General features: G+C 43.5%; 1 protein-coding gene across 3 annotated transcripts in view; it reads right to left on the bottom strand.

The window, feature by feature from the left end:
- Nucleotides 1-15554, bottom strand: part of EIF2AK4 (eukaryotic translation initiation factor 2 alpha kinase 4) — a 3701979-nt gene that overhangs the window by 784072 nt on the left and 2902353 nt on the right. For all 3 annotated transcript variants that reach the window (XM_044073832.1, XM_044073831.1, XM_044073833.1), the window contains one exon: nt 9723-9851. In XM_044073832.1, the coding sequence (XP_043929767.1) occupies nt 9723-9851 (129 nt within the window). The remainder of the gene's footprint in view (nt 1-9722; nt 9852-15554) is intronic.

Here is a 15554-nt window from a genome sequence, read left to right as displayed (position 1 = left end):
AGTGAATAGCTTGGTTCAAGGATACCCTAGATACCACCTTTGGCATAAAAGTAGGATTGGTTCTTAGAGAAACTCTGTCCTGGTGGAAAATAAGAAATGGCTGTACTGCCATTAATGCTTGTAACTCAGATACTCTTCTTGCTGAAGTGATTGCCAGAAGGAATGCAGTTTTCCAAGACAGAAACTGTAGATCTGCCGATGCTGCTGGTTCAAAAGTAGGAAGTGTCAGTTTCTCCAGCACAAAGTTGAGATCCCAAGCAGGTAGAGGGGGTCTTCTTGGAGGTTTAATATTTTTGATCCCTCTCAGAAATTGTCTGAGTAGAGGGTGCGAGAAGATAGGTGGATCCACATTGTATTCTGCTGAAATTGCTGAAGCATGAATCTTAATGGAAGAATAGGACAGGCCATTGTGGAACAATTCTGCTAAGTATTCTAGGATATGTGGTATGTTTGCCACTGTGACATCTGAGCCTTTTGATGTGCTCCAAATGAGAAATCTCTTCCATTTAGCTGAGTATGTCTTCCTTGTGGAAGGCCTGCGAGCCTCCAAGATAATGTCCTTCACCCTCTGAGATAAAACAGTTGGATTGGGATTTAAGGAATTTTCCAGGCAGTCAGCTGCAATGTTTTCAAGTTGGGATGCAGGGTCTTGAAATTGTTCTGCGTCAGAAGAAGAGGCCATAGGGGGAGAGGCCATGATTTTGTCTGAGATATGCTTCTCAATAACGGATACAAGTGTTGCCTTGACCAGTCTGGAGCTATTAGTATCACTCTTGGCTGTTCCTCCCTGATCTTCAGTAGAACCTTGTACATCAATGGGAGAGGTGGGAAGGCATATACTGTTAGGGCTTTCCAGCTGAAAGAGAGAGAGTCCACCCTCCAAGCTTGTGGGTGGTATGTCCTTGAGCAGAATGTCTTCAGTTGATGGTTGAGTGGGGAGGTGAACAGATCTATCTCCGGCATTCCCCATGTCTTTGCTATGAGCTGGAAGATGTCTGGGTGCAGCATCCATTCGTGTGCATCCATGGTAGTTCTGCTTAAGCTGTCCGCCAGTGTATTTTCTTTCCCTGGCACGAATTGGGACTGTAGTTGGATATTGAGATTCAGGCATAGTTCCCACAGATTCATAGCCATTCGGCATAGAGGGTAAGAGTGTGTGCCTCCCTGCTTGTTTATGTACCACATGACCGTGGTGTTGTCTGTCCTTATTAACAGGTGTCCTTGTTGGAGGAAGGGTTTGAAGGCCTCGATTGCATGCCTCACTGCCAGCATTTCCTTTTGGTTTATGTGCATGCTTAGCTGTCCTTGAGGCCATAGGCCTTGGATACATTTGCCCTCCATGTGTGCTCCCCATCCTCGGTCTGAGGCATCCGTGGTGATGGTCTGCCTTGTTTTTGGTTTGTTGAAAGGCAACCCTCTGTTGGACTGGCAGGCCTGAGCCCACCACAGGAATTCCTTTTGAAGGCATGGAATGATTGGTATCATGGTTTCTAAACTGTGACTGTGTTGAGACCATACACTCCTTAGGTACCATTGTAATTTCCTCACATGCAGCCTAGCATGCGGTATCAGAATTATGCAGGATGCCATGTAACCCAGGGCCTGCAGGATTTTCCTTGCAGTAGTAATCTGGAAGTTGTTTTTGTTTTTCTTCTGTGAGAAAGGCCATTTGGGTGGTTGTGTCCAGATCTGCACCCAAGAAGGTTATCCTTTGGGATGGGACTAGCCTTGACTGTTGGATGTTGACTGTGTATCCCAAGGTCTGTAGCAGGTGTATGGCATAGGCCAAGTCCTTTATCAAATTTCCCTTGTTGTCCGCTTGTATTAGGCAGTCATCCAGGTATGGGTAAATTTGAATTCCCTGTAGTCTGCAATGTGCAATTACTGATGCCATGCATTTCGTGAATACTCTGGGCGCAGTAGATAAGCCAAAGGGCAATGCTGAGAATTGATAATGCTCTGATCCTGCAAGAAATCTGAGGTGTCTTCTGCAACTTGGTCGAATAGGGACGTGCAGGTATGCCTCCTTGAGATCTAGAGTCACCAGCCAAGACTCCTTGCCCAACATGGGAAGAAGTTGCTGTAGGGACAGCATCTTGAATTTTGGCACAATGAGATAAGTGTTCAGTGCGGACAGGTCGAGAATAGGTCTCCATTGATTTTCTTTTCTTGGTACAAGGAATAATCTGGAGTAAAATCCTCGGCCTTGTTCTGAACATGGTACCTTTTCTATAGCTTTCATCTGAAGTAAATTGTTGATCTGTCTTAAAGCCTCTGCCCTTTGATTTGGTGGAAGGTTTGGCATTCCGCTTCTTTTTGGCAAAGTGTGGAAGTGGAATCTGTATCCTTTGTCTATTATTTGCAATGTCCATGTATCCTTTGTAATATAATGCCAGTTTTTTGAGAATAAGGCCAGCTTTCCGCCCAAGGGTGCTTCCAGTTGATCCCTGGTAGGCGGAATCAGAGTTAAGTCATTGAGCCTGTCCTGGTGCAGTGGTTGTCGTTGTTGCTGTTGCACTACTCCTCTGGCTGGCAGGCTGCCACTGATGGCCTCTGTAGGAGCCCTTCGATTGACCTCTGCCTCTAGGGCGCCTGTTCCTGCCTCTCTGGGCTCTGTACGAGTCTGGAAAGGACCAATTCTTAGTAGGCCAGTTTCTGCTGAATCTCGGTGGTTGTACTTGCAGGAAATCTTTAACTGTTTGCACAGATTTTGCCTTTTCTTCAACCTTTTTTAAGATCTCCTGAGCAGAGGAGTCAAATAAATTTTGTTTCTCCATTGGAGCATCCAGGAGTTTAGCTTTAACATGGTCTGGCAAAGATTGTTCCTTCAGCCAGGCATGCCTGCGAATAACTGCCCCAGTCATAGCTGATCTAAATGAAGCCTCCAGTGCATCATAGCCACATTTTAAGAAATGATTACTAACCTGTTGTGAGTTGTGTACCAAATCCTGAAGGGATTTACGGTCTAGGGGTTCAGGAGAAGAAAGTTTCTTATTCAGTTCATCTAACAAATACTCTTAGTACTGTATCATATGAAATTGACAATTTAATGCCCTGACAGAAAGAGTTGCAGAAGTATACACCTTCTTTCCCCATCTCGCTAAAGCTCTAGACTCTCTTTCAGAGGGTAGAGGATTTTTGGCAGTAGCGGCCGCAACCCCTTTAGGGCCCTGAGAAATAGTTTCTGGGTCTGCAGAATGGGCTTTATACAGATGGAAATGAGAATCCAGGACCCTGTAGTATCTGTCAGGTTTGGCAGGGGCCGGAGGAAGAGTATCAGGGGCTGTACTGACATCATTGTACACATCATCAATTACATTCAGAACAGGAGGTATAGCTAACGGCCTATGTTGAGGCAAATGTAAAAATGTCCTTAATCTTTTTCTAGACTCAGAGAAATCCTGACCTTGCCATTGAAAATGCTCTCTCATGGAGTGTAGAGTCTCACCAAAGGAAAACTCTTCAGGAGGGGAGGCCGAAGGGATAGATTCCTCAGCATCTGAATCCTCATAAGGCGAGTAAGCCCCTTCCTGGTGGTCTGACAACTCAGACCCATCCATGGAATCATCTGAAGAGTGTGGGTCAGAGGGGTCAGTCCTGGGCCTTTTGTCCGGGGGAGGGTGAGAGGCCCTGTCTTGGTGAGGTTGTGAACCCCTAATTAAGGAAATAAGGTCCTCAGCAAGGCTGAGGATCTGTGAACTAGAGGAAGGCCTCTGGGAGGTAGTTTTGGTAGGCAAAGCTTTTGATAGTTTGGCAGCTTTAGCCCTTGAAAAGGCCTTAATGGACATGGAAGCAGGGGGCCTAGCTGCCCCACGTGCAGGAGTAGAAATGTCCAAAGGTATGGTGTCGAACATTTCCTGAACACTGGTTTCGGTAGGAAGTTCTGTAGCCGATTCAGCCAGGGCCTCCCGGGCCTCGGTGGTCGGATGTATGGTTTCAGAAGAAGGAATCTCCGAGGACTCGGTTTTGGCCGAAACCGAGACACTAGCGGTAGGCCTAGCCGAGGTTTCAGCCAAAACCGCGGGCCGCGAGTGTCGGTCCTTTTCCTTGCGTTTTTTCATTATATGCGAAGTTGGAGTCTCCGATGGCATTTTATAAGCAAAAGCGGCTCCAAAAAATTCCTCTGCAAACTCCGACCGACGTCTAAGAGTTCGTCGGTTGAAGGAAGCACAGGCTAAACAGGCCGATACGTCGTGGTCTGGGCCTAAGCAAGGAAGGCAGTAGGAATGGAAATCCTTATGAGGTATTTTTTTCCCACAAGTTAAACAATTATTTACTTTGTCTGACATCGGCTGAGGCAAGAAAGAGTCCCCAATGGGGTACTTAGCTTTTTTCGAAGTCTTCGGTAGCTGAATTCAATGGATCTGACCGACCAGCACTTGCGAACAGCTTCTGCTTCGGGCACCGCGCGGCAAGAAAGACTGGGGAAAATGGCGTCGGCTGATGCTTTTATACCCCAGACGCTCTGACGTCGGGGAAAGTGCGACATCAGCCGAGGCCAGACCCAGACTTTGGAATCCGGCCGACCGAAGGGCTGCCTGAGGCAGGGCAACCCATATGTTATGACTGCAGATGCATCCTTGAAGGACATCTGGCTAGGTCTTCCTCGAAAGAAGGTTTTAACAAGCTTTTTAGAATCAATTTATTCTTCCGTTCCTGGAGCACTCTCGGACTAAAGGAATGGCAAAAGAGACAAGTCTCGAAGATGTATGGCCCCTGAACAGTACACACAGACGCTATGTCCATCAGTGATGGACATTTTTTGAGAGCATTTAGTACACTTTTTAAATCCTGACTGTTTATGCTCTTTATGTTCTTTAGACATAATGGCAGTCTCAATATAGGCGATTGAAGAGAAAAAACAACACACTCACTCAACAAGAGAGTAACTAGATCCTCTAACTTAAACAGATCTAGCCCTAATTCTCACAACAAACAACCAAGGGAAGTTTTACTAGGTTCTCTAACTTAAACGAACCTAGTGTAAAGGAAAAGGGAACAGACTAGCACCTCTAAGTAAAACGGTTTAGTCAAAAGCACACACTCACGGGAACACACACAAAAAAGGCCAACAGGCCCAAAATTTTATAGCAGAAAAGTCAAATCCAGTAAAAAGTCAAGTCCGGTTAAAGTGACACAATCGGTATCATAATAAGGCTATCAACAATAAGAAAAGCACTTCACACGAAGTTAAAAACTTCTAACAAGCAGAATAATAACTAAATCACTTAGCCACGGCCAACCAAAAGAAGCTTCCAACTGAAGACGCATCAAACGAGATCTGGGAAATGTGCGCATGCATCATGGGATACCTATTAGCCACGAGCTAATCAGAAGTTTTCAGGCTTTCTATGCAGCCGAGTCGGAGCCGAGGATCGGCTCCAAACCCACATGTAATAATGAAGGCGAGCTAGGACTACATAACATCATCAGTTTGGGACAAGAATGTGATATAAAATAACTTTTGAGCAAGAGGGAGTGTATAAATATTTGGGAATTGATGAAGGGCCAACAATAAAAAATGAACAAATGCAAATAAAACTTAGTAAGGAATACTTCAGAAGACTTAAATTAATCCTGAAAACAGTACTGACATCCAGGAACAAAATCCAAGCTATAAACCAATTTGCTCTTCCTGCTCTAACTTACAGTTTTGGAGTGACTGACTGGCCCCAAAATGTGTTGGACAGATTAGATAGGAAAACAACAAAGATGCTTCATGCTCACCAAATGATTTATAAAAATCAGTGCATACCAAGATTATATATTCCCCATTCTGAAGGAGGGCTGGGCATCCTTGAAATTGATTACATGTATAGATCTGCAATCATGGGACTCAACACATATCTGCTGACCTCACAAGACCCAAATGTAGTGAAAGTTTTGAAACATGAGGAGAATGAATCTAAGATGACTTCTCTGCTTAATCTAGCAGAAGTATATCAGCATCAAGCAGGAATGAAAATCAGACCAGTAGATAAGAATCGGGCAGCAACTGAATGCGCCAAAAAACAAAAGAAAGAATATAAGGTGAAGGACCACATGAGAAGGCAAGAAATGTGGAAAATGCATAAATACAGTTACAAGTATAGAAAACTTCTGGAAGAACCTCATGTTGATCAGGAAAAAACACAGGAATGGTTAAGTAGAGGCAAATTCAAACCAAGAGATGAAAGGTTAATATTGGCGCCCCAAGTTAGTGGGCTATGTACATGTTAGTTTACAAAGTCCATTGGACATGTGGGAGAAACAGACAAATGTAGGTTTTGTATAACAGAATTGGAAACAGTCGCACACCTTGTAGCTGGTTGTGATATACTAATGGCATAAGGACTGTACACAGAAAGGCATAATAATGTGGCAATACAGTTGCACTGGGGATTTTGCAAACATTATAATACAGAAGTAGCTGAAAAACACTGGAAAAGAGCCAGAAAGTATCATCGAAAATTAAGTTTACATCACATGGGATCACCCATTACCAACAGTTCAAAAAACAGATGCGAAAAAAACGGATATAGTGGTCCATGAAAAGAAGACAAAAGTAGCACTGATCATCGAAATCGCCACACCCAGTGACTACAGTGTCTTGCATACAGACATACACAAAGTCATAAAATATCAGGATATGCAGGCAGAAATGAGAGCAATGTGGAAGAAAGATACCCAGGCAGTTCCAACAGTAGAAGGAGCAACGGGTCCTATAAAAAAGAATCTACAATCATATTTAGATATGTTACCAGTACATGTAACCCCGTATGAACTGCAGGAGGAATCATTACTGGGAACATTGCAGGTGCTGTGAAAAGCACTTTTGGGGGACAACAAACATTGAAACAATACTAATTTCATGAACTTTAATTGTACTTTGACTTAGGAATAGGGTCCATTCCCATTCATGGTATTAGAAACGCAAAAGACTTGAAGAAATTAAAAAAGTGATGTATTTCTTTGTACACACCTCAGAACTGAACAGCCCATGAGGAACAACAACCCAAGCAGAGCAGCATCCAGATGGAACAAAGAAGAGAAAAGGGGGAGGAGGGAGGGAGCAACTATTGCAACAGTGAAAAGGAGGATATCTACTGTTATGGTAAGATTTTACACAACTGTACTGTGTTCTTCCATATCACTGTTGCAGTAATCTTCACTAAAGGGAGAGTACAAAAACTCAGAGAAAACTTGGGAGGAGGCAGGCCCAGAAGAGCCCTCCATAAAACCATGCAGATTAGCTCTAGCAAAGCCAGATTTGTAAAGCTTAGTAAATGTAAGGATAGGAACAAGTAGCAGCCTCAAGGATGGAAGTGATATCCAAGCCTTTGAAAAAAGCACCAGAGGAAGTCACAGCTCCGGTAGACTGAGCCTTTACAGAAGTAGAAAGGCTTTTCTGAAGAAAGGAGTAACAAAAAGAAATGGCCTTGGAGATCCATGAAGAAACGGTTTGCTTAGAAACAGCCAAACCAAGAGATCTAGGATGAAAATAAACAAAAAGTTGCTCAGACATGCGAATGGCCTCAGTCTTAACCATATAATACCCAAGCGGTCTATGCAAATCCAAGGTGTGAAGAACCTTCTCACTAGCATACTACTACAGAGAAGGAAAAAATGTGGGCAAATTAACAGACTGATTAAAACACAAGTCATTAACCACCTTCGGCACAAATGAAGGATTAGTGCAAAGAGATACCCTGTCCCTATGAAAAACTAAAAAAAAGAAGGAACAGCCATAAGTGCCTGAAGCTCAGGCACCTTCTTAGCTGAAGTAAGGGCCAAAAGAAGAATGGTCTTCCAAGTACAATGCTGCAAGGAAGATGAAGCTGCAGGCATAATTTTTCAAGACCAAAATTAAGGTTCCAGGAAGGAGGAATAGGTTTCTTGGGAGGACAAATATTATGAAGGATGCCTTTAAGAAATTGTTTGACCTCAAACTTAGAGGCCAAAGGAGGAGTCAGAAGCAAACAAGCAGAAATAGTTAACAGGTGAGCTTTAATTGTAGAGTACCCCAACTCAGCATGGAGCAATTCACACAAATAAGAAAGAACCAAAGGAATCTCCACATAAAGGGAATCCTGATTATGAGCAAGGCATCAGACAGAAAATCTCTTCCATTTGGACACACAGGATTTTCTGGTAGTGAGTTTCCTGGCCTCCTGCAGAGCCCTAAGCATGTCCTCAGGAAAAAAGGTCCCTAAAAGGGATCAAAACCCTATCACCCACACTGCTAGCTGAAGAGTGGACAAGTGAGGATTGTGTGAGTAGGTCCAACCTGTGAGGTAACTCGTGGTTACTGCCCTTGGCTAGGTGCAGAAGGATAGGGAACTAATGCTGTTTGGGCCAAAAAGGAATCACCAGCAAGATTTTGGGGGAGTCTTGCTCTATTCAGCAGGATCCTTGGTATGAGAAGAAGGGGAGGGAAGGTGTAGAGAAACATCCCCTTCCGTGCCAGAGGACTTGGGATTCTGGTGCAAAAAAGAGGAAGTTGTAAATTCAGAGGGGAGGCAAAAAGATCTACCTAAGAAATACCCCAATGGACGACAATATCCATAAACAGAGGTCTGTGAAGCATCCACTTGTGAGCTTGTGTTATGGACCTGCTCAGATAGCCTGTCACAAGGTTTTGTTCTGAAAGAATATAAACAGCCTGAAGAGTCACCTGATATTGAACAGCAAGATCCCAAGCTTGAAGAGCTAGTCTGCACAGAAAATAGGACCGTGCCCCCCCCCCCCCACTTGTTGATGTACTACATCACTATGGTATTGTCTATAACGAATTTGAGAGGCCTGAAAAAAAGGAGTATGAAAGGTCTGAAGAGCAAGGAGGAGAACTCTCATCTCCTTGATGTTCTGTCCTCTGATGAATGGGCCAAAGGCCCTGAGCCTTGAGAAGGCCGAAAGAAACAGCCCACCATACATCTTGAGCATCTGAAAAAAAGTTCCTGAGAGGAGATTGGGGGCTAAAAAGGAAGGCCTGGGTTGACAGTCAATTGATGAATCCAACACTGAAGCTATAGCTTGAAGCATGGAAAAGAAAGTCCAAAGGATGACAGCGACAGAGCCATACTGACTTTAGGAGCCACTGTAGCTTCCACATATGGAGTCTGGCTAGAAGTAGTATAGGAATGGTGGAGGCCCTGAATTACAGAGCCCTAAGAAATTCTCTGGCTGTAACTGAGACTTGAAGAAGGGATTGAAAAAAGGCAATCCGAACAAGAGCCTTGGGTGGTGGTGGCAGGAAAGGCAGCATAGGAATGGTCTGCAGCCTGCAACCGAGAAAACCATGATCCTAAGGAGTAGTCAGGAAATATTTCTGGAACTTTACTGTAAACCTTAGTCTTTGCAAAAGGCAAACAGCATACTGAAGGTGCTGAAGCAAGATCCCCAAAGGAGGAAGTCTGAATGAGTAGGTCATCCAGGTAAAGAAAGATTTGTATCCCCCTCATCCTGTAAAAAGTAATCACAGGAGCGAAGCATTTGATGAAAACCTTTGGGGCAGTAGAGAGGCCAAAGGGTAATGCACAGAACTGAAAATGCAAGGAAGAAATATAGAAACAAAAATTTCCTGAAACAGGGATGTCTAGGGATGTGAAGATAAGCATCCTTGAGATCCAGAAAGACCAGGAAAGCCCGTCTCCACTGCTCTGAATAATTTGATCAGGATAATAATAATAATAATAAAAAAAAAAAAAAATTCGAGAGTCGCTTGTCTTCTTTATGATGCTTACCTGCAAAGGATCATGAAGAATATCAGCTGATATCCCAGAAGCCCACAGCTTGACACAAATGGAGATTGCAGTACTAACAGTTGAATGGCCAACACTTACAACTAGCAGGTCACAAGCATTCAGTGCAACCTAAGGGTTCAAATAAAAAAAATTATTTGCTAACAGGGACTAATCCACGTAGGCATTTTCACCTAAAAATAGGTCACAATGCAACAAATTAAGTACAAGAGGTCAAATGAAAAATATAATAATCAGAACAAAGAACACATTCACTGCGCAAACTGACATTTTTAAACTCATTAGGTAATAAGTTAGCAACCACAAATTTAGCCATAAAAGATAGCAACTGGGGCACAGAAACCTTTCACTAAGGAACATAATGGCTTAGTAATCAAGATTTCACTAAGGAACACCATGGCTTAGTGAGTCATCAAGTGACACATACAATGTTAAACAGGTTTAATGCTGAACAGTTTTAAGCACAAAGCTTCAGGATGCAGGTTTACAAAGATGGCAACAGTAACAAAAACATACACATTTAACTGGATTGTCTCTTCATGACAGCACCCATGTTCTGGAAGAATAAGCAGCATGCCAGGATCTTACAAATAAAATGGGAATGGCTAAGATGGTCAAGGAATTGTGACCAAGACCCCAAGAACCTGCTATAAAGGAAAGGTAAAAAGCAGGGCAGGATGTAGATGAGTTAGTGTGGATACAGGAAAATGAAATATGCTGCAGCTGGTCCATTATTTTGATGACAAATTCAGCAAACATCTTGTTTTTAGCCTGGTAACCAAACAATCTGACTAATGAGGCTATAGGCTGAGATCTCACTATGTCAGCTTACTGCAACTAATTGATTCCAAGCAAAAATCCCTAGAAATAATGTTTTCTTTCATGTGATGGATAGTATTTCCCATGTTCCCTGCTAAACCGATCTCTGCATACATACAGACATACATACAAATGTTTCAAGCACAGGCATTAAAGCCCTTCTAGCTTGCCAATATGCCAAAACACTTGTTCCCATAATAAATGTCCAGGCTGTTCTTAAAAATATCTAAACTAGTACTTGCTTTAATGTAATTTGGTAGTCTGTTCCAAGCATCAGCTACTCTGTCAGAGAACCAATTAGTACACTTCTCATTCCTATAGAATCTTCTACATAGGTTGTCTGATGATTCTCTAGTACTTTTTGATAACCCCAAACATTCCCAGAGGCAGTTGTCCCTAAATGCCCTATATACCTGAATAAGATCGTCTCTTAAATATCTGTAATAGACACTGTACAAGTTCAGATATTTTAGTATTTCATAACAACACAGATTTTCACATTCACAGATGCCCTTAGAATATTTCCGCTGTACTCTTTTCAGTTTATTCATGCTTATTTTCCTATAGGGTTTCCATATTGTTATTCCATACTCAAGTTTGGGTCTAATGTAACTAAGTAAGCATATTTCTGGAATACGGCTGCATTGTAGTACTATACTTACTTTCCTGCAGAAATGGAAATACAGTTGCATAATAAACATAATTATAGATCTTCAAGTGTGGTCACTGCTGCAGTCATTACTTCAGAAAACTCTGAAATAGGTGAAGATCTGGACTGGCCAGACATTCACAGCTAAGCACCTCTCCCCGTAGGATGCTCCATTTTACTTTCCACTGGGGATATCTCCATGCTCCTGGCATGAAGGCAAACGTACAGCTTTTAATCTTCAGTTTACTCTTGCCCTCCAACTAACAAGAAGGCCCAGGTTGATTAACTGCCTAACAGATTAGCATGCAAGGTGACCCTATCCTTGCAACAGATGAAAAAAGGTTCTATACACATGAGGGCCTGCAATTCTGACATCCTTCAAGGCAACACTTTTATGTTCTAAGAGAGGAATTTGATATTTGTTAAGACATCTGATTCAAAGGGGGGCAGGGCTAGTCTTGCAGCATAAAGATGAGGTCCCAAGTTGAGGTCCCAAGATGGAGATCAAATCTGCCATGTCTTTTAACAACTGCCTGACAGACAGTTAAGATATCAAAAGGGGGAGGGGTTCAAGTATTAGAAGGATTAAATGGCCAGTACTTTTAGAGAATCATATTTTGAAGCCAGAAGAGGAGTTTGGAGAGGTAATGCTACATCTACATCTTTGTCACATCCCTTTCTTTAGGTTAATGTCATTCCTACAGCACAAGAGGGAAAAACGTTTCCACTTAGTTAGGCAAGATTTTCTACTAGGCTCTCTTAAGATATTAAGCATATCTCTGGAATATGGGTGCCTAAAGGGAACAAGTTAAATCCTCAAGTTGCCCAAGTTCAAGGCTGACAGGTTGTGGTTTAGTTGTCACTCCCCACACTGCATCAAAATATCCACCTGCTGAGGCAGCATGACAAGATCTTCATTGGTCATTTAGATCACACAGGAGCACCAGTGTTGTCTTGGCCAAAAAGACACAAGAAATACTATTTCTAGCCTCTCCTCCCTTAATTTCTATATCACTCTTGAGCAAGGGGAAGGGATGGAAAGCATACAGATAAAGATATTTCCAGTCTAGAGGGAATGCATCCATTGCCCAAAATTTCTAGTGGTGTGCTCTGGAGCAGAAGTTGTTCAGTTGTTTGTTGCTTGGAGAACAATGATGTTTATGTGTGGTACATCCTAACTGTCCCCTGGTAAAAAGGAGAGACTTTCCTGTGGGGTATCCATTCATATCAGTCTGCTGAGGCCCTGCTCAAGTGGTCTACAATGGAGTTGTCCTTGAAGGCATGTAGATGGCTTTAAGCTGAAGACAAAGTCAGTTTACACATCTGCACTTCCAGCTTGCACAGCTGGTATGAGCGGGTGTCCCAATGTTTGTTAACCATCCTTGGTGTCGTCTATAACTATCTGGGGGGGTCCCAATGAATGGCTGGAAAGCAAGTTGAACCGTAGGTATTTCCTTTCAGTTTCTGTGTAGTTTGTACTCAGCTGACTTCCAGGTACCCTGTACTCTCAGCCACAAACCATGCACTCCCCCCGGCCTGATCTGAGACATCTGTGGTAAAGGTCTGGTTGAGGTAGTCTGCATGAAAGGCATCCCCTCAATTATGTTGATTTGGCAGGCTCACCATAACAGCTCATTCCTGATACAGGGTAATGAAGGGATTATGGCCTCTAAGGGACTGCACCTTTTGATCCCGCTCCAGGTTTCTCACGTGCACCTTGGTGAGGAGTACCATGAGGATAGTGGAGGCCACTTGATCCATTATCTGAAAGACTTGGATGGCAGTCCAGTGGGACTTTGCTATTATTGTTTTTAAGTCATGCTAGAGTTACCACTTTTTTCTACAAGCAAGAAGTTCTTGGATAGTTTTGTGTGCAGGAGGAAACCTAGGAAGATGACACTGTGGCTTATGTGAGACTTTTAAAAGTTCACAGTGAATGAAACCTGTGTTGTCAGCACTGCAAATTGCAATTCAAAGTCCCCATCATATCCTGCATTGACTAAGCCTAAAGTAGGTAGATGTCCAGGTAAGAACAGAAGTGGATGTCCTTGGTTTTGCAGAGTGGTACTACTGGGGCCAAGCATCTGGTGAATAATCTTGGTGTAGTGATGACACCAAAGAACAAAGAGGTAAATTGTAAATGTTGTCCCCCTATCACAAACATTAGACATTTTTTGTGACCTTCAAATATTTAAATATGGAGGTAGGCATCTTTTAGACAATAGTGACACGGAAGTAATCCCCGGGACAAACCTACGATCCCCCATCCACTCATCAAGATTCTTCTTGAAGAGAGTCAGTGAGGTGCTCTGCCTAACATGAACTGGAATTCTATTCCAGAGCGAAGGGAGCCTCTGGGTTATGAATCTGTCCCTCCAGCATGTTCTATTTATTTCTGTGCTGAGGTTCAAGTCCCTAGAGCGCGTGGCTCTAAGGGATTTAGATTTACTGAGGTGGAGCATGTCCATTAATTCTGGGTTGGACATAGCTTTATATGTCAGGCATAGATCGCCTCGAAGTAGGCAGTATGCAACTGAGTAGAGCTGGAGTTTTTTTAACCGAGCAGCATATGGCATCTGTTTGAGTCCCTTGATCCTCCTGGTGAGGTACTTTTGGGGTCTTTCTAATTGCTGCAGGTGTCGGGTAAGGTACATCCCAAAGGGGGCATTGTATTCTATGATGGGCCTGATGAGGGATGAATAAAGGGGCACGATTACCTCTCTTGATCTAGATGTGAATCCTTTCATGATGAGGTGGGCTATGTAGAAGGTCTTTCTAACCACTTTGGCAATGTGTTTGTCAAAGGAGAGATTACTATCAACTTGGGTCCCCAGATCCCTAATTACTTTCTCTGTACTTAATGGGTTACCACCTATGTGGTAATTTGTGGGCACATTGGTTTTGCCAAAGGGTATGACTATACACTTTTTGGCATTTAGCTTTAGACCATGGCTTTGGCACCAGTTATCCATCTCTGCGAGGCCTTTTTGAAGGATATTTGTGTCAGCTGGAGAGTCAATTATGGTGCCCAGTTTGCAGTCATCTGCGAACTTGGTGAGCCATAGTCCTCCCACGTTGGCCTGTACCTCAGAAAAGTAAATACCGAACAAGAGAGGTCCGGTTTTGAGTCTGACATGGCCCCAGCATCTCTGACTCTGTGGGTTCTGTCTTTGAGCCAGTTTGCGACCCATCTTGTGACATAGGGGTTTATATTTCGGCTGGATAGCTTATCTATGACGCCTGAGTGGGGTATTGTGTCAAATGCCTTTGCGAGGTCGAGATAGGCTGTGTGGACTACCTTCCCTTCATCTATGGCCTTGGTGAATGTTTCGAAGAAGTCGACCAGGTTCAAAAGGCAGGATCTGCCCTTGACGAAGCCAAATTGGGTAGGATCTATTGTCTGTAGGTCCCCAATGTCTTTGTTTATGAGTTCCATGATGATCCTCTCCATAGCGTTGCATACTAGGCTAGTCAGGCTTATGGGGCGATAGTTTCCAGGGTCCGCAGAGGCGCCACCTTTGTGGAGTGGGACCACTGTTGCTGTATGCCATTCTTTGGGCACATATCCTGTAGTGAGGCTGAGATTGTACAGCAGTTTTACTTGAGGGATTAGTTCTTCTTGGAGTTCATGTAGGACACAACCCAGGACACCATCTGGTCCCATGGAAGCAGTGCTTTTTGCTTTGGAGAGGGCGGCCTTCACCTGAGCATCAGAGATGTTTGGGAGGCTGCACTCTGCTGGGATAGATACTTGCTCTTTTGGTGGGGGGGAGGGTGGAGAAGTTTGCACTGAACCTATCTGCCAGGATATTAGCGATGTCTGTGGGTTCAGTGTATTTTTTGTCGTTTAGAATCAACTCAGAACAAGTCTGGGAGTTGCATCCCAGGTTCCTAACATAACTGAAAAAAGCCTTATGATTGTCTTTAGTGTCCTGTGCAATTTTTCTCTCGAAGCTGGCCTTGTAGGATTTTATGAGGGATCGTAATTTTTTGCTAGTACTGATCAGAAATGCCTTCCCTTTTAGGGATTTTGCTCTATCATGTAGTAGCTTCCGCCTTCTGTTGTACAGTTTATTTATGGCTGGGGTCCACCAGACTGGACGCCTGCCTTTGGATGATTGGGTCTTGATTTTGTTTGGGATAGCATGATCCATCCATTCCTGGAGATGTCCGTAGAATGCGTTTATATAGGATTCTGCAGTTTGGGCCATAGTTTCCACTGGCTCTGGGGCCTTGAAGGATTCCACTTCGGTTTTGAGAAGTGTGAAGTTCGCTTTTGAGAAGTTTTTCACTGTGGTTTTCTGGGCTGGGGGTGGGGTCCGGATGTGGATATCCAGTGAAATTAA

The sequence above is a fragment of the Protopterus annectens genome, chromosome 6.part0, assembly GCF_019279795.1.
Source record: "Protopterus annectens isolate FY-2018-M chromosome 6.part0, PAN1.0, whole genome shotgun sequence".
Lineage (NCBI taxonomy): Eukaryota > Metazoa > Chordata > Ceratodontiformes > Protopteridae > Protopterus > Protopterus annectens.
Note: the sequence above shows the minus strand (reverse complement) of the source record. Positions and strands in the feature narration are given on the sequence as shown.